The 19,928-nt window shown below is 37.6% G+C and overlaps 1 protein-coding gene across 10 annotated transcripts in view; it reads right to left on the reverse strand.

Annotated features, from left to right (window-relative positions):
* mark2a (MAP/microtubule affinity-regulating kinase 2a) overlaps positions 1-19,928 on the reverse strand; it is a 37,625-nt gene extending 17,697 nt beyond the window's left edge. For all 10 annotated transcript variants that reach the window (XM_065287086.1, XM_065287080.1, XM_065287077.1 and 7 more), the window contains exons 1-6: positions 18,779-19,928; positions 5,730-5,885; positions 5,042-5,095; positions 3,672-3,720; positions 3,029-3,094; positions 2,540-2,610 (exon numbers count right to left, since the gene is read on the reverse strand). In XM_065287086.1, the coding sequence (XP_065143158.1) occupies positions 2,540-2,610; positions 3,029-3,094; positions 3,672-3,720; positions 5,042-5,095; positions 5,730-5,885; positions 18,779-18,829 (447 nt within the window). In that variant the 5' untranslated portion in view covers positions 18,830-19,928. The remainder of the gene's footprint in view (positions 1-2,539; positions 2,611-3,028; positions 3,095-3,671; positions 3,721-5,041; positions 5,096-5,729; positions 5,886-18,778) is intronic.

Consider the following 19,928-nt stretch of genomic DNA (forward strand, 5'->3'; position numbering starts at 1 on the left):
GAGCCAGGAAGTATATCGCTATCTGAAATATCGCCAAAGGCGGCTTTACATGGACGCAGGAAGTATGGCAAGGGAGACGTAGGGGGAACAACCAGAGACGTCTTCATTTGTCAAAAACAACTATGCAAAAAAGCATTTTGGCATGAATCAATGTTCGCATACAGAAGATATCAGCATTTAAAGCGAACAGTGTAGCACGTGTGCTTATAAGGCTAGACATTTTATGATGATATCCTACACTACAGAGGGAATAATATGGATTTTTATGAATAATAAGAAAACTTCTTGCTTAAAATAGATTCAAGCACTTTCAATGACCTGTATCTATGTATGTATATTTTTAAAAACTTCCCAGGGCCTTGAATTATTTTCCCCAGATTCACAAACTTTCAAGGATATCAAGGACCCGTGGGAACCCTGTGTAATGTATCAGACACAGTGTTTTAACATCGGACATGACTTCTAGTGTGAACCAACAGTGTTCAGCGTGATCTTAAAGGGATATTCCATTTTCTTAAAAGAAAAATCCAGATAATTTCCTCACCACCATTTCATCCAAAATGTTGATGTCTTTCTTTGTTCAGTCCAGAAGAAATTATGTTTTTTGAGGAAAACATTGCAGGATTTTTCTCATTTTAATGGACTTTAATAGAGCCCAACATTTAATCCTTAACTCAACACTTAACAGTTTTTTTCAACGGAGTTTCAAAGGTCTATAAACAATCCCAAACAAGGCATAAGGGTCTTATCTACGATTGTCATTTTTGACAAAAAAAAATAAAAAATATGTACTTTTAAACAACAACTTTTCGTCTAGGTCAAGTCCAGCGTGACCTAACGTAAATGCGTAGTGACGTAGGGAGGTCACGTGTTACATATATAAAACGCAAATTTGCGGACCATTTTAAACAATAAACTGCCAAAAAGACATTAATTATTATCATTCCACATACAACAACGTAGGAACGGTCCTCTTTCAAGACGCTTGTAAACACTGGGGCGGAGTTTCGCGTTCGTCCTCTTGACGTCATGACGTATTGCGTGGGGTCAGCTGGCGCATCACGACCGGATCTACATGACGAGAAGTTGTGGTTTAAGTGTATATTTGTTATTTTTATTGTCAAAAATGACAATTGTTTTGCTAGAAGAGACCCTTATGCCTCGTTTGGGATCGTTTATAGTCCTTTGAAACGCAGTTGAAAAAAAAACGTTAAGTGTTGAGTTAAGTATTAAATGTTGGGCTCTATTAAAGTCCATTAAAATTAGAAAAATCCTGCAATGTTTTCCTCAAAAAACATAATTTCTTCTCGACTGAACAAAGAAAGACATCAACATTTTGGATGACATGGTGGTGAGTAAATTATCTGGATTTTTCTTTTAAGAAAATGGACTAATCCTTTAAGGCTTTCATTGATAAAACTAAAGCATCTGCTCTCTGCCTCTTTCAATTTTTTTTGCAAGAATGTGAAAGTTGTGCAAGCTTATTTCAACGACTGTTTTAAAATATACATATACATGTATAAAATGTTGTGCAGCATGTTAACTAACAACACAAGCAGCAGACTACGACATAATATTAGTTTGCATCAAACACGTCATTTCTCCTGCTAGCGTTTAAATGAAGCCCACAGACCACCACCTCAACGTAATCAGGAAAGAAGCAGTCAAAAGTGGACAAGAGAGATGGATTAAAATACAAGGTGTAAACGTGAATGTGTCTCTCTTGTCCACTTGTGATCCGATCAACCAAAACCCATCTTAATGCCAGGTATAAACAGCCCCTTAGACACTTGGTATAAGAGGGCATTCACACCAAAGCTTTTTTACACGGATGAAAACGCCCGGCAGACGCCGACTGCCAGCCTTTTTCAACCTTTGGTTGCTGTGATACTTGGTTTATCGTTGTTGTGATATTTCTCCCACACCTCCTGAACTGTGATTGGACGGCCATGTGAGAACTGACATTGACGAGGTAAAAATTTTTCAACTCTCGGAGCTCAGCGCTGAGCATGGAAAAACCGCAGAGAGCTTTCAGCACAGAAGAAAACACCAGCTGCTGGCATTTTTTTGAAATAATAAAAAAAGCGTAAAAGCTTTGGTGTGCACGTCCCCTAAGAATCTTTCTCAGGTGATCCAATCACAAGTCACAGCACTAAATTCAAATAAGGCGGTGTGTCGTAACTTTAATCTCCTTGGTTCTTGCGAGTCTTGTGATGAAATGCATTAATTTGATATTTTGATGCTTAAAGATGTGTTTAGCTGATAAAATACTGACTAAAGGGGAACATTCATTTGATAGGATTCCAGTACACCTCTATGTAGTCATGACTATTGTGATTGAATCCCTAGAGACAACTGTTCATATCATGTGTAAATAGGGCCTTAAAGTCACAGAAACAAAATGAATCTGTAACCGAGAAACTCAAACACCACCGATGTGTTTACAGCCTCTACAGCGCTTTGTATTTATTCAACAGTGATATCAGATGTCAGCCTAAATTGTGCAGAAGTGAATAAAACTGAATGCTCAGCATCTCACCTGTCTGAATTTGGCTCGGGCCTCTTTCTCTTTCATTCTGCCGTGGGCTACGAGGTAATCGAACACCTCACCTACAGAGCAATGAGAGAAACAGCAGTCATGAAAGAGACAGTCAGGATGCTTGTGTAAGGCAAGTTTGAAAGGTATGAGAAGACCAAGGCCATGTGAAATCAAGCAACCTAAAATTGTTATTGGTCAACACAGAGCCATTTTGTCAAAACTTTTAAATGAATGAATGTGCAGAGCTCAGCGACGTAGAATAAACTATCATGTAGGCACTTAAATACACACAGTGGTAAGGTGAGCTGAGGGCTGTGAGATGTTTTATTTAATTGGCACAAAGAGAAGAACTAGTCACGTCCTATCTTCAGTACAATCTAGAGGTGTCTACAGAAAAGCTGAACATTCACAAAACACAAGAGTTAAGAGAAAATGAGGTGTAATGTGGCAGACAAAATGAGTTTTAAATGGGTTTAAGAGAGCTCTAACCTCCGCTGGCATATTCCATTACCAGGTAGAGGGTCTTCTCCGTCTCAATCACTTCAAATAACTTCACTGAAAGAGGAAAAAGAAAGAGGAATATAAGAAAGGCTCAACTTCACACATTAGCATTATTTTTTACTCCATAAGCAAAGCACCAATTTTAAATTCAACTTATGTAAGGAATAATTGACGACAGGCCTTTGAATTATTCGGAAATAACGCACACCCAAGATGGTAATGATGTAAGAAATTTGACAGATTAGGTGTGCGTTAATCGAAAAATAACGCACACCCGTGGAACATTTCTCAGCCAATCAGAAAAAAGCATTCAACAGGCCTGTGGTATAAATACAAATAAAACCATTTTTAAGCCATGTCAGAGAAAATAACACTTATCTACATACTGAATATTGTACAGGCAAAAAAAATTGTCTGCCTAGTCCTATGATGAAAAAGGACAGAGTCATTTTGAAATACACAAGAGGTTTTACTATTAAATCCAGTTGCACAGAAAAACACTGACATTTGGACAAGGATTAATAAACTCAAAAAGGGAGAAAAACCCTAGCAGGCGCAGCCAAAACCGGAAGAGCTTTTGGAGATTGGAGCTGAAAGAATTATGGGTGATTTGTCTGTCAGATAATCTCACCAATATTCGGGTGATTCAAGAGCTTCATGATCCTCACTTCCCGAAATAGCTAAAAACCAAAGAAAGGAGATATCAATGTGCAGCAAACATGATGTGTTTGTCAGTTATATCAGTCAGAAAAAAACTGAATTTTAATGTTAGGTCAATATTAAAACTAAATGCAAACTTTACCTATAGTTAAATACCTGAAGAATATATGATGAGTTCAGATGCAAAACCCAGACATGTTTTCTTGTTTTTCAAAGTCGCCATGAAATCAAAATTAAACTTTTTCTTTTAGGATAAATACATTAGGATTAAGTATATAAACTGATATGGTACAAAACACTAACAATACTACGTGCAGAGAGCATTTGGTCAATATCGTTCGTTCTCATATTTTTGACAGAGGTGGCATTTGGCGGCTTTTGCATCTAAACTTTTCATATGTCATTATTCTGTATTCAAAGGGACATTCAACTTTTATTTATTTTTTAGAAAATATGCACATTTTCCAGCTCCCCTAGAGTTAAACATTTGATTCTTACAGTTTTGGAATTTTGGATATTATACAGGTGCCAAAAATAGTCCACTTGGTATCTTTCAATAGCAGGGGACTATTTTCGGGCAGTGTGTAATATCATTGCGCCTCCTGAAGCCATGGTACAGCAGCAAAGTCCTTGATTCTTACACCAGAATCGGAGTATAGTTCCTAGCCATGTCTTCCTAGAAAATCACAAATTTTAATTTTCCGTCGGTCTTAGCACACGATGTAACTACAGAAGAGTCAAGTTTTAAATAGGAATAATATCGAAACTCTTTGGTTATTTTTTAGCGCGATGCTAATGGTCTAATCAAATTCAATAGATTGTGCTAAGCTATGCTAAACGTGCTAGCACCAGACACAGAGATCGGCTGAATGAAATCCAAAACAGTAAATATCAAATCTTTAATTCTAGGGGAGCTGGAAAATGAGCATATTTTCAAAAAAAAGTGGAGTGTCCCTTTAATGTAAGTTTAAATGTATTCTGCGAAATTCAATATTTTTTATGATACAATCAACATTCTCACTTGTATAGTTTTAAAATGTCACTTGTATAGAGATCATCAACATTTAGATATTGCGACAACCTTACATCCCAATGTGTAAATGTACGCACACGTCTCCAAGAAGACACGAGGTGGTTTAAAACCACAACCCAACCCTATATTTCAGGAAGCATTTGAGACTAATTTCCTATAATTAACTGCCTGCCGTGGACCCTGCAGACTAAAGGCTTTCCCTCTTGAAAGCTATGAGGGAACAGGAAGAGACCCAACACAAGGCTGGGAGAGTTTTTTTTAACAAAAACTAAAAAACTCTAAAATTGTGTGGGAAGGATCAGACTCACCTTTTGAAGACTGGAGGAGTTGAGCTGAGTCTTGTCTATGATTTTCACCGCCACCTGACCAAGAAAGTAAAAAGTCTGATGAGGACTTGGGAAAAGGCCTGAGGCTGCAGGCGAAGATCAGCCTCGGCCTGCCTTCCAACAGATCACAATCTCACGTCATCAGGAAACAATTCACCACGCTGCATTGAGATTACAGTACGACGTTGCTGCAGCGGGTGCGCAGTCTCGACTCCTTTGTTGATCTAAAGCTACTTTCTACAGCTGGGAGTCACGTTGAACATTATCGGTGTGTCAGACAACGTGCAGTCGCAGGGGATTAAAACAAGCTCATCTGAACCTTAAAGTGTGTTCATACATGCTAGATGAACAATCAAGACATCCCATTTAAAGCTTATACGCGATGAATTAACGTCAGCCAATGAGAACTAGACAGCAAAGTCACATTAAATGCAATTCATGTACTGTACTAAAATATATAAAATTTGGATGCAAAATAAAATTAGCGTGAATATAAAATCAAATCTATTGCTGACATGTATTATACGTGTATTATATTGCAATGCATATTCATTCTTACACAACAAAAGCAATTTCCAGTGTGTTGCAGAAGTGTGAACTGAATGCATTTTTTAAAGTGGGATCATGTGAGCGGCTAGATCTCTGAGGGATGTTAAAAGAAAATCCTTACCTCTTTTCCAGTGAGGACATGCTTGGCAAGTTTGACCTTAGCGAAGTTTCCCTTGCCGATAGTTTTCAAAAGCCTATAGCAGCCTATGTGGGGCTGCTCATCTGCTGCGGAGTGAAGCATGTTGGAGCGTCCGCTGGACTTCGATTCGGAGTGAGACTACAAAGAAAGGAATCAAAACAAGGATCAGGCCAATGTTTATTTATTTGAATGTTACAGACCACTATTTTGCACAAGGTTGAACCTAAATCCACATATGGCACTGGTTTAATAATACTCTTATCAAAGCTTGTGATTCTGATTGGATAGGACTGCCGCCAGTCACCACATGATTATCATTTATAACATTAGTAAATATGTAGATTGCCTGTGTAAATGTAGTGTAAAAGTCCAAATTTTTCCTTACTTTACACATTAATAACCCTGTTGGTTTCTGCCACATTAAAAGAGCCCTCTCCTAATTTGAATGCCGAGAATGTGAGGCTATTTATCCATATTTCAAAATGTTTTACTGAAGTAATGCAAAATGAATAATAGGTTTAATCACTTGAAAAAACAAGTACAATTTTAGTTAAATAAAAGTTCATTTAAATCATCAACATCAATTTGTCAGTGTTGTTTGTTTGAAAACCTCCTACAATCTGAGGACTCTCAATCTCCTGATCTGTGGTACACTGTGATCTTTCTGTGTTGAAAGGGTAACAGTGCATGAATGAAGACCTCTCTCTCTCTCTCTGTGAGCTCACATTAGAGTCAACGTCTGAGGACAGACTGTCAGCCCATGAGGTGAGCACATCTCAACACAGACTCTTTTTGTCTGGATCATCACACTGTTTAACTAATGTTAATGGTCCCATATTCACATTCGTGACCCTGGACCACAAAACCACTCATACAGAATAAAAAAGCTTTCCATAAATTTTTGGTTTGTTAGGATAGGATAGTATTTTTCAGAGATAATCTTAAACCTGAAGGTGCATATTTATATATTTATAGAAATCACCTTTTAAGTTGTCCAAATCAAGTCCTTAGCAACAGGATATAAACGCATTGATATATTTACGGTAGGAAACTTACTAAATATCTTGATGCAACATAATCTTAATAATTATTTAATACCCTCATGATGTTTGGCATAAGAAAATTTGATGACCTATACAATGTATTGTTGGCTATTGCTACAAATATACCCATGTGGCTTATGACTGGTTTTGTGATCCAGGGTCACATTTGTACAAGTGACAGTGTGTCCACCCCTGCAGTCTGATATGCCTATACGCGTGTTTAAACTGTCCCTTGCCTACCCCAGAGGATCATCTACAGAAACTAGGGTTGTGCAATTAATCGTTTTAGATTTTCTATATCAGTGTCTGACTCAAACAATTACAGAAACAAGATAATCGAGGTAAAACAATTATAGTGCAATTAAAATATAAATTGGTGCCGCTGGACCATTGTGTTTGTAAGGCACTTCGCAGTAGGCATGGGCCGATTACCGGTTTCAAGGTATACCGAGGTTTAAAACAGTCAAGGTTTCAAAACCACTAAAATGTTCTGTGATACCGTCTCCAAGGTATGAGCTGTGTTTATACAAAATTCATTAAATCATGAAGTCATGTGATTGATTTGATGTTTACATTTAATATATATTACGAAAATATTATATATGTTTTGAAAGCATATTATAATTTAAAGGCTTTATTGTACCTGGCATTTGAAAATAACACATTTTAGTGTTGCAATGGCAATACCGCAACACCGTGAAACCGTGGTATTTTTGCTAAAGGTTATCATACCGCCAGAATCTTATACCGGCCCATGCCTACTTCGCAGGCAACACTGCTTTGACATAGCATACTGCAACACTTACGTAACCTTTTTCTTAAACAAATGCATGTTTTTAAAGCCAAAAAGTAAATAAATGTGATTATGATTTTGCCCATAATCGAAATTTAAGAACTCAAAATTGCTAAAATTGTCAGTGATTTAGGGGCTGTCCACACGGAGACGCGTATCACTGTATACGTATACATTTTTTATCGTATTGGCGTTTCGTCCACACGGATCCGGCGTTTTGGGAGACTGAAACCGCTATTTTTTGAAACCGGGTCCTAAAGTGGATAAATCTGAAATCAACACCCTTGCGGTTTCGTGTGTACAGCCAATCCGTATATTTTATGCTCTTAGATCCACCGCGGAAGACAACCAGGAGAAAGTTGTTGCATTCGCCATCACTTCTTCTTCTCTTGGTTCGTATACAGCACGCAAGGTTATGCGCATGCTCAAAGTCTTCTTCTCCATGTATAGTGTATATCTGTGGCAGAATTACAGCGCCCCATACTGGTCCGGCATATATACTACACCGCTTTCAGAGGTTTCGTGAATGCGGAGATATTTCTTGAGACGACGCTGTGTTTACGAATTATTTTTTAAGAACGAGGAAAAAAATTATCGTATAGGGAATGCACCGGCTTTGTGTGGACAAAGCCTTAGTTGAGACGCAAGTTTGTGAAGCAAGATGAAGCCAAGCCCACCCATTAATTGTGATCCATTTAGGGGTCACTATGAAAATGTTGTCATTTAATTTAAACATTGCAACACTGTGCACTTATTAGGCACGATGCACCATCAACTAATCTGTCAAAATAAATATATTTGGTGTTTAATTTGCAGCTGTGTGAATAGAGATTTTGGACCGATCAGATTGCAGACACAGCAACCCAGCACAACACCCAAAATAAAAAAAAACAGGTTGCAGACAGAATTCACCACTGCATAAAGGTTGTTAGCCTAAAACTAACACTAACTAGACTATTTAACTGTCACGTGATCTGATTAGGACAAGGTGTAATTATAATACAGCAATAAACCCTTCCGTTATTTTGTGTAGACAAAACATGAGCGTCTACGCCACAAAAGCAATCCGGTCCAATGCTTGTTCGTCTACCTCTGAATGTGGTCGAAAGTGGATGAGCTCAAAACGTTTTACACCTGTATTTAGTGTCTTACAATTGTGATCTGATTGACCAAAGTGCATCTAAATACCAAGTGTAAACAGCATGTAACAGTGGAGGAAGCCAGCAAAGAATAAAATCTTTACATAGATAAATCTCATAAAAACTATAATGAAGTGTCAGTCTGTATTAAGTACAATAATAATGACATTTTGCATTATAATAAGGAGATTATGCGAGGTGCTTAGTTTTCGCCATTATCTATTTTTACATAGCACTTCATCAAAATGTTTATTCTTTGTTCTGAAATATGTCCTGGATCTTCCTTTGTGGTATTTATCTACTCTGTCATCTCTACTTTTTAAACACATGCATGCTCACTACACGGACCTCCCTGTCGTGGTTGTACGAGAGGGAAATTGTAATGATACTGCAGGGAGCGCACGTCACTCTGTGCTGCTGACGTACAGCAGGGTCTGCGGCAATATTAAAGGGGAACACATAAAAATGCATTCAGCTCTGACCTTCAATACAGCTGCGCAGCTACTCTGACAAACCTGAAACCTTCACACCTCTAATATAAGTTTACACAGACACATCAAGGAAAAGCCAACAAAAAATGTATGCACACCATGATGAACAGCTATGAGTGGAAAGGCTAGACCAAAGTCAAGACAGGAGGAAAGCAGCCTTTTTAAAGATGTGTGGGAATGCATTCGCAGGTTATTCATTTTACAGTGTGATATACTAAGGAATTATATGGATCTTTTAACTGGATTGACTAGTTAGTGACTATTTATTATAAGGTCTTAAATGAACATTACCAAAAAATTTGCATACATAAATTTCCCAAAACTTTAATTCCACTATCCTTATAATTAGATTTTAGTAAATTTATCACTAGATAACCTAACATTGCCATAAATAAATCCTGCACCTCTAGTTTTTAGTCTTTGCATCTATTATAATATGTCCTGTAAGGTGTTAAACATCCTCAAAAGTTCATAAAAGGTGAAGACAAATATTCCAGAGTGGTTTCAAAGCAAAAACCCACAGATAAATAACCCAGAGGAGGATTTTACAGGAGGCATCTGCCTAAAAAAAGATCTACATGCGGATCTCTCAGGGGGTCCAAACTGAGAAAAGCAGCTTCCTCAAACACTGCAACACAACAGGAAGTTGAGCTAATGCCCGGAAGTACAGTGATAGAGGATAGTGTAAGAGAGAGAGAGAGAGAGAAGAAAAATCACGAAATGATTTGGGGTTCAGGCCATACACAGGAAGCGACGTGTCTAGGATTGTCAGGAGGAGTGGCTGCCGGAGCGAGAGGAGGTCTTCAAGAAGCTCTTGGGAAACAAGCGATGACATGCCCGAACAGCTGGGAACCAAGACAATGGGGCGGACGAACTGCAGACTGAGCCTTTCTGAATTTTCTCTAGTTTGAATGATCCACCGGCGCAATGACTCAAACTTATAAGAGGGATAGATGAATGATGTCATAACGAGGGAAATGATGTAGAAAAGCAGGAACTAATCTAAGAACTTAAATAGATTGCCATGTTAATCTAAATAACTCAAACTAAGCCAAAAGGCGTTGGAAAATATTATGAAAAAAATGTTGATTAAACTACATTTTCTGTAGGCATCACTGAAAAGTATTGAAGTCAGCAACAAATGCTGTCACTATAGGCTAGGCTGATAAATAATGATGCAATATGGGAAAAAACATCTTTGGTAGCCTTTAGTTTACAAAAAATAGTTTAAGACAGGTCTTGCAGATCTTAAGGTTCCTTTTTATGAAGACATTGTACTTAGACTAAAATTAGGCTACCAAGTTACTTTCAAGTTATTTTAATCTTTTGACAAAATTCCTACTTAGAATTTTTTGGAGAACTTATGACTCATTGTAAGTCATAACTATATAAATATTCCTTTAATGCTTTCAACATTTAGAGCAAACTTTATTTTTTTACAAGGTTTAAAATCTATGATGTGATTTATAGATAGACAGCTTTACTTTCGGTGTATCCACAAAATGCGGTCCATGTTAATGGTCTTCAAAATTCTTTCCTTTAAAGCACCCTTTTCTTTTTTTGGATCTCTAAGACAGCAACTGTAACATTTGATGTGTTATAACAAGATAACAGCAACTTGTTTCTGTGGTGATTTCACAACATCAGCCCAAATCAGATCGGTGCAGTGCCACACCCGCCGAATAAACATCAATAAATAGTCACTACTTCTGGCACAGAATGGGCCACACCAGGTAAAATCTTGCTCTTTTATACACAAATCAAGCCCCATAAAATAGACAGAAGCTTATCAATTAAACTCGGGTGAACTAAAAGGACATTCTTTGGAAAAGGGGAGGACACAAACACAACTTTTCATTCATGAGCTACATGAACTAGCTCTACCTGTCTCCTAGAAAAACCTGTTTAGCCCAGCACCTTTATTTCCTTCAACCAAGCACCAGTGGGAAAACTAACCAGACAGTCAAGCTCCCAGAAAGCAAGCTTTTATTGAGGCCATTCAGATACTATGGTAATAATGACAAGTCTCACGTCCAAACGAATTATGACATCTGTGGAACCGGTTACAGTGAATTCTCTGATTCTTCTGTGAACAAGACTAGTTTCATTGTTTGACTAATGTTTACGGCCGGTTATAGAGGGCTGGTAACACAGACGTCAATGGTGACAAACATTCAGGAGTGGTATGTTTTATTGGGACATCTAATATGTACAATATAACTTAAAACCATTGCCTGGGAGGCTGCAGCCATTAGATTAACAGAGAAAAATCACATGTTAGCATTCATAAAATTCACCTTTAAAGCATCATAAAACAATAACCAACACTTTTTTTAGATGTTAACAGAGTTAGTTGTGTTGCACATCATAGAAGACAGCATTAGTATCTGTTTATTTAAATATTAGGAGGAAACTAGTTAATTTTTTGTCATATTTTTGTCTTCCGGGTTTAAACCACCATATTGTGACGTGGCAAAGCACTGTAGTACAATTTCACTGTCTTGTCACATTAGTATTTATAAGATAGCATGTTCTTATCCAATGCAAAGACGTTTCGCTTTTGTGTGTGCGCGTGCATGTGATCCGTGCGGCCAGGTCAGCCAGGTAGGGGTGTCTGGGCCGGGGCTCAGGATAATGGCACATGGATACGGTGCTGTATAATAAAGTAAATGTGACTGTGCCATTACGCACACACTGTAAATACGTGGGATGATTTTCCCCGCAATGCTGTCAGGACAAGACTCACCATCAACTGAATTTGCTCGGGAATGCTACAGGAAGCAGGTGGACTTTGATCTGTTCTGAGGTGCAATGTCCTGAGGACTTTTCATTATCTTCAAACAACCTATTATTTCAACTATAAGAGTTTTACTTGACCTTTGTTTAAATTAAATATCCTTAGTAGATCTTAGCTTATATCAGTTGCCCCGCCCACTCAGCGCCATTCTTCTCCCAGCATCCACGCCAATTTAATTATTATTCGTTCATCAAATACTTTCCCTTCAAATCTGCTTAATCCCAGCCTCATCCAAAAATACAGTTTTTTCCAAAACCCATTAAGAGTCTGCAATAAGCCTTTACTGCAGTGGCAAATAGCCAATGACATGACAGTTTGCATAAATGGCAATCAAATTGCAAGCTTCCTCATGCACATTTTTTTTGTCTAAATAACATGCTAGTGGGATTGTAAAATGAGTTAATGTAGTTGGTGTTTTTGATTAAATCATCAATTTAAACGTATACTTTTATTATGGATTACCATTAGAAAACCCGTCACGATCAACATGACTAGCGTGCAGCGCCTCAGCCAGTCAATAACGATAAGTGACATCTGTTGCAGGTGTTCAGAGTGTTACGACAGTCAGTTACAGTTTACATTTTACGGTTTCTTGTCTGAATTTGAGATTAAGTTTTAATCAGTTAATTAAAAACGGCCTCTGGTCTCCCTCTTTGTGTATAGCAGCATTAGCAGGGTTTTTATGCTAAGCTTGCAGGCTTCCCTGAAGAGGGTCTTTGCTTTCAGTAGGCTACCCGTATTTGCATTTTCTGTATCAGACCCTATCAGATCCACTGCGCATGCCATTGCATTGGAAGCCAATCTCGACTCGCATGACATTAAAAAGCCCAGGTGTGTGTGTTTAGCATCAAGCATCGTTGTGATCATGGCTAGTTTAACTCCAACACATGTGCATGACCTTGCTTTTTCGACCATTGTGTTACTCATGCTTATGCCACTAATGCCCTCTCAAATGTTTATGACTTCAACCGAACACAGTCAGTGTTATAGTAAATAATATCATGGCTCTTCTTAGCCTTTGTAATGGCATTGAAGAGCATCCGTGCTTTCTAAAGCATCAAAAAGCACACAGATCCATCATAAAGTAAACCAGGCAACCATACATGGCTAATAAATGTCTACAAAAGTGAAATTATGTGTTTGTGAGAAAGAATACTTGGCATTTTGAGCTCATTTAGCGATCAGTGCATTATGTATTAATGTACATGAAGAACTACAATCCATACAGAATGGTTAACCAAACATCAAAACCATTCATTTAGTGTTATTGTACATTTTCACATCAGATTATTTGCCTTGACGGGGGGAAACATGACAAAAAAAAGAGAGATGTTAAAACTTTCTCACACCGTGTGTGACGAGATAAAGAAACACAAATTGCTAAAACTAAGAAGCTTTTAAGTAGAACGTGTATGTATTTTAATGCATTTCATTTATAGCATAGCGTATATCAGTCATCCGACTTTCACAGTAGAGAGTTTAAAATGTTAGCTAACCTCATAGACCCAGAGGCAGAAAGGTGATAAAACAAAGAAATAAAATTGATTTCACTAGCAGTATAAGAGTTGTTTCCCTTAAGCCAGGACTAGGCCTTAGTTTAATTAGGAAATATAACTAGTTTTAACAAGCATGCCTTACTAAAAAGATTACTTGGGTGCATTTTGAGGCAAAAAAAGGTCATTGATGTATTTTAAGATATGTCAGTGCAAGTTGTTTTCAGTGTGGACAGCTCTTACATTTATTTTCCCGGTCCGGAAAACAGAGTTTGTTGTTGATTTGCTAGAAGACGGTACTGCAAGTGGATACTGATGAGAAGTTACACAAACTGTGATAAAACATTACATCATCACTGTACAAATAAACATGACTAATGTTTTGGTTTAAGACAACCATCGCAAATTCACGTCACTTTATTGTACCTGGTATTCGTTTTAACACCAGTTTGTTTTCTAATGATGATTAGGATGACATTACATTCACCCTTTTTGTTTGTACTTGTCAGTATCTGTTGATATCTTTTTGATCAATCACTGTGCGCGTCTGCATTTACATACTTATTACTAAACAGGAAGTGTTTATGCATATACCCGCTATTACAGATATCCAATATGGCACACATATGCAACTAGCCAATTATGAGAGAATTTAGATTTTCTTGTTGGGATGGTTCAGACAAAAATGAAAACTCTGTCATCATAGTTCAGCCAAAAATGAAAACTCTGTCATCATTTACTCACCCACATGTTTTTCTGAATCTGTATGAGTAACTTTATTCTGGTAAACACAAAAGAAGATATTTTGATGATGATAAGCATACAGAAATACTATGGAAGTCAATGGTGTTTTAAGCATTTTTTCTGTTCAGGTATAGACATGACAACATGACTGAGTAAATGACAGAATTTTCATTTTTGGGTGAACGATCCCTTTAAGGAGGCAATAATACAAGAAGTGCTATACCAAGTTACAAACTTTCAACAAGAGAGACTATACCTGTTGAAATAGAGGAAAGGTTTTTTTTATGGTGTTCTTATGGGACATTTAAATATTGTAAGGCACGAGACTGATCAGTCAGGGTTATAGTTGCCTCTGATTGAACTAAAATGTCCCTGCATATCAAAGAAAATTTCTGTTTTACAATACTAAAGGTTTTTTAAATTACTTAACATGTTTATTAAAACGTTATTTCTGCCTAGAGACAATCAGGTAAAATCTGGCACAGCTTACCCCACTATTCATTAGAAGTACAGAATAACAGAAAACAAATATTCTGGCCAGAAGTCAACTTTGTCACCTTAGGGTTGGGGAGGTGCCATTTGTCAAAAGCAACTATGCATGCTGCACACATCCTATTGAATTGCTGTTTTTTTAATTACAGAGGCTTGAAGGAGGACATTCACATCTGCGTGAATGGCTAATATCCGACAAGGACACGAAAATCACCTAAAGATGTAATGCACACCCGAAAGAGGACACCGGTTACGGGAATGTTGCAGAGCGACCGCTCACAACCACGTTCAATGCCAGCGCTTCAAACACTAGAAGGTGAAGCAGAGGCTCTGTGTGAGGGACAACTTTCTAAGACTGTGGGGAAAACAGTGGGGTACACAAAAAGGGGAGGGGTAAATAAAGGGGGTGGGTGCGCTGGTTTGTCATTCATCAGTATTTTTATTACACCATGACTATTTCCAGAGTTGGGAGGTAGCAGCCAAGTACACAAATAGACACCAGCTGAACACCACCACCCCCCATCTGTAAAACGCTACTAAACTCTGTAAGGCTACTGTACTGTAAAGAGACTGAAAGGCTTATGCCAAGCTCAGGCTACAGGTGATCCAATACATTAATGGAAATTAAAAAAATTTATTATCGAGTTGGAGGGGAAGTCTGTTTTGCTGTGGCAAGATCACCAAAGTATATAGAAATTTAAAATACATTATAAAGGGGAAATTTTAGGTAATACTGAATCAGGCTGCTTTTTTTAGCTTGCAGGCGTTTCTGGTTAGGTAAGACTTAAAAAATACACACTGTGCATGAAGATCAATCTTTGTAAACATTCAAAATGAAAACACACCCCCAGTGACACTCCTCAAACCATGCCCAGCTCAACTGGAAATGCTAGTCCAGACTGACACGGCTGAGGATTACAAACCTTATCCCAGAAACTCACAGCCACAAACTCAAATGCTAGCATCGCTAAAGGAATAAATAAATAAAATAAGTCTTGATCTGAACTAAGACAGATTTACATGAAGAACAGGATTAAAAATTATTAGGCTACACTACATCAGGCCAAACAGATTAAATCTAATTGGCTAAGCCACATAAAAAGTTATTGAGGGAAAATGTTGACCAACTTTTTTAACTGCAGATCACAAAACATTTTAATAAACATTTTTGGCTTTAAAAAAAAAAAATTATGCATACACTATACAGTCATACAGTTCAAAACAAACTCCAAATATGCCGCATGAGATTTAAACTACAAGCCTCTTACTGTTGGTTAAGTACCTGAGAGACACAGATAATCAGTATTTTATCATTTGATCATATATTTTTTTTTTTTAAGTTAAAAAAGTAGAATCTTCCGATTCTTTCCGAAAACAGCTGGAGGTGTTGCGTGGGCGGAGCGAGTCATGAGCATGCAACACACACAATACATCATTGGATTATCCCTGGATAACTTCCGATTAACCATACCTTCATGGTTTTTTTGCATATGCACTGGGGTGCACCGATATATCGGCCGATGATGCTTGCTATGCTTCACAATGAATTACGTGAAATGCCGCTACATCCAAAAGCCAGAGGGCGCTCTCGTGCAGAAACTCAATGTGTGCTGCAGACGAGTAACTATACACACGCAGCTATGACATGCAGCTCCAGGAAATGGCTTAAGGATATATTTATATTGCTGTTCTTTTCAGGTATTTTCATGATAATAAAGAATACGTATAATGATTATGTTTGACAAATGTTGCTTTTTCAAATGCTTGTTATAAACGACTCAAACTAACAGTGATTTCAGATCGATAAGGACTTGCTAATCAAAAGCTGTAGTACATAAAATAGCTGGGAATATTATTGGCTGTGCGATTAAGAATAGTTATCGGCCACGTATTATTTAATGTATATCTGCATTTATCGGTGCACCCCTAATATGCACTTACACACCGGATGCCAACAAACCTCTTTACTTACTGCCTGTGGTCCCAACTCATTTATCGCATGGGCCGCACCACCATTCAGTTTTAAACTATTTGCAAATTCAGTTAAAACATTAGGGGTGTAACGATTAACCGTGCAAATGACCAATTTGAAAAATAAAATAAAAAATTAAATGAATTACGGTGAAATCCAGGCACATCCGAATGCCAGGGGGCGCACCCATGCAGAAACTCCCTTTGTGCCATAGAAGAAGTAGCATTACGAATGCCATTCCAGGAAATGTTTACAGGAATATTTATATCACTGTTCTTCAGATAGTTTCAGGTATTTTCATGATAATAAAGAATATTTTAAATGATTTTGTTTAACGAGTGTTGCTTTTTTAAATGCACGTTGTAAACGACTCCGACTCGTTATAATTTTAGATTGATAAGGACTTCCTACTGACCATATGCCGTAGTACACGCACAAGCTGTGCATGAAACAAAGAATCGCAGCCTTGCGATTCAGAATCGATTTCAGACAGGCATTTTTAATGGGACACACGGTTGAATCGTTACATCCCTATAAAACATCTATTTTACATCTGCTGAGAACAAACAAACACACTTGCACCTCCGTAGCTGCCCCGGAAAAACAAACTGCATCCACTGTGTTCCCCTCATGCTGGGTTATATGGGAACCCAGCATGATAAATATCGGTGGCCTGAACAAGCTTAAATTTCCCTCACAAACAGAAACAAACTACTAAACGTTGATTTCATGATCTTAAAAAACAAAACATCAAATCTGTCTCGACCAAGTCCTTTGCAGCTCTGCCCATGTCTGTAACCTGAATGACATTGATGGCCGTTTTACGTGATAAGTGTCTATACATGGACTTCCACTGTACTTCCATCCGTTGTGATGTAAGAAAAAGTGTATTCTGCACAAAAATACCAACAGTTATTTTTTACTTTGCAAATGTTTATGATGAGAATCCAAATGTTTAACAGCGTAAATAAGTCAGAATGCATAAAATAGCATTAAAAACTATTTCTGTGCTGCCCTAAAGACCATAACAAGCAGGTGTAAAGCTGAAGTAAGAGAAAAGACAAATTGGTGTATGTTTAAAATAGTAATTTTGAAAGCTATTACAAAACCCACATCACCCACAGTAGGTCTTGTGCAAAAGCAGAACTCAGTAACAAGACAAAACAATGAAACGTCTTTACTAGGTCTAACCACCGATCTTAAAAAGTTACACAAACTTTGTTTAACTAAATTATCAAGTTATTTTATTAACCATGTTTAAATCAATAATAGTAAAATAAGACTGTAATGGGCTCTGTTGTGTGCATGTATTTGTATGTATATTACAGATGCAGAGGCCATCGATATTTATCAGTTGCCAATAAGCTTTTTTTAATGAATTACTATTACCGACAAGGGTAAGGTATACAAATTGATAGTTAACTGTGTGAGGGCATTGAGCTGTACGTTTGTTGCAGAATTCAATGTTTTTCTCTGTGTGAAACAATAACACTTACCAAAACAGAAAAAATAAGTACAAAATACAGCTTGTCATGTAATGTAGGCCTGTTGAATGGTACATATGGATCTAATCCATGTTCAATGAAAAGCACTTGATGATGCACCAATAAACTAGTTAGTATAAAACAATGAATGCATTTTAAATTTGTTGATTTAAAACCACCATAAAAGGCAAAATTTTAAACAAGTAAGCCAGTGACATCAGTATAAACCAAAAATGTATTAAAACTGGTATGTTAAAATGTGTTATGTTAAATTTTGCTAAATTCCTATCTGTGCATTCCCTAAAATTAATAAATACATGTGCATCCTCTCAATTTCCCAAACATTTTCTTTTTACATACTCTTATAAATATATGTAAAAAATAAGCAATTTAAGACTGTTGATAACAGACAAAATTGATCTCTAGAATAAAAAGCAGTATTTTATTTTGCCTGACCAGGTTATCTTTAAGTAATGCATATAAACAATACCTCTTGTAAAAGACCTTATGTTCAAACCAAACAAACCATAAACACGAGACAGACTGATAAAACTCTTTCAGCTCTAGATACATAAAGACTTACCTGACCAGTTGAATGATCATTGATTTGTAGCAGTGGTGTTCTGGTCGACATCTTCTCAAGTTAGATGACAGTTTATTTTCTAAAAATTGAATGTATTCACAGTCCTCAAAATTCAATCAGACGTGACATCGGTACAACAAGATGAGAAGTGTCCGAAGTCCAACTGTTAGAGAGCCACCCTGAGCTCTAGGTAAAAATCCCAAATAACTAAAGATAAGTTTCGATATGGATCTCTCATTAAGTCATAGTTTACACGATTTATCAGGAAGTTAAACAAATAAGCACACTTTCCTGAAACAATCCGAGTAAAGTAAGTATCAGTTTTTCGACAAACACTACCGACTGGGTGTCAACACTCAATCTCAACTTCCTACGGGGTTTGGTGTATTCAGACTGGAAAATTTCGGGGGAAATACCAAGTGAATATGACCATCGAAGGATAAACGATTAAAAACTGATTTCGTTAGTAAAGTAAATAACTGTTCCCAGCACCGATGTGCAAAATCGAGTCCGAGGTCTCCAAGTTTTATTAGGCCGGGTGACAAAAGTCTGGAAGGTCCCGAATTTAGCCCAAACTATCGATGATCGGCTGTATATTATTGTGCATTTGTAATGTCAAAATGATAGTCCTCTTTTCCTCCTTAAGCCAGTAAAGAAAGACAGATGAGAGCCTTGCTTAGTATGGAGAAACTTCAGGGCAAGTTATCGAGCTGCTCCTTCCAGTTAGCAAACTCAGTATAGCGTTACTGTGAGAAATCATCCGCCATACAGGTGTCTACATGTCCATGATTTTAATCGTTTAAAAGCCCAGTCGAACACTTGTCTCGGTGTCGAGCTGGCAAATTAATAATCCAAGCACGAAAACATCGTGAAGATGGCCATACAGTGGCTCTGTGCGACTCAGAAAATCACATCTAACCTGCTAACAAGCGTTAGCTGCCCGGGTGACTTCGAAAAAGTCGCTGATATTTTGACAGTACGGTAGTAAGAATAAGCTCTAACCGTTACCCAGCTGTAAACGACTCTAAATGGTTCCGTTCCAGTCGGTGATATGAGACAAATTACATCTGTGAGCGGTGAAAATGCGAGCAGTCGGGCGGTCACGACTGGTACCGCAGAAGCGCCCGGACGCCAGTGAGTGTTGTTTGCG

This window comes from Paramisgurnus dabryanus, chromosome 18, assembly GCF_030506205.2.
Source record: "Paramisgurnus dabryanus chromosome 18, PD_genome_1.1, whole genome shotgun sequence".
Classification (NCBI taxonomy): Eukaryota; Metazoa; Chordata; class Actinopteri; order Cypriniformes; family Cobitidae; genus Paramisgurnus; species Paramisgurnus dabryanus.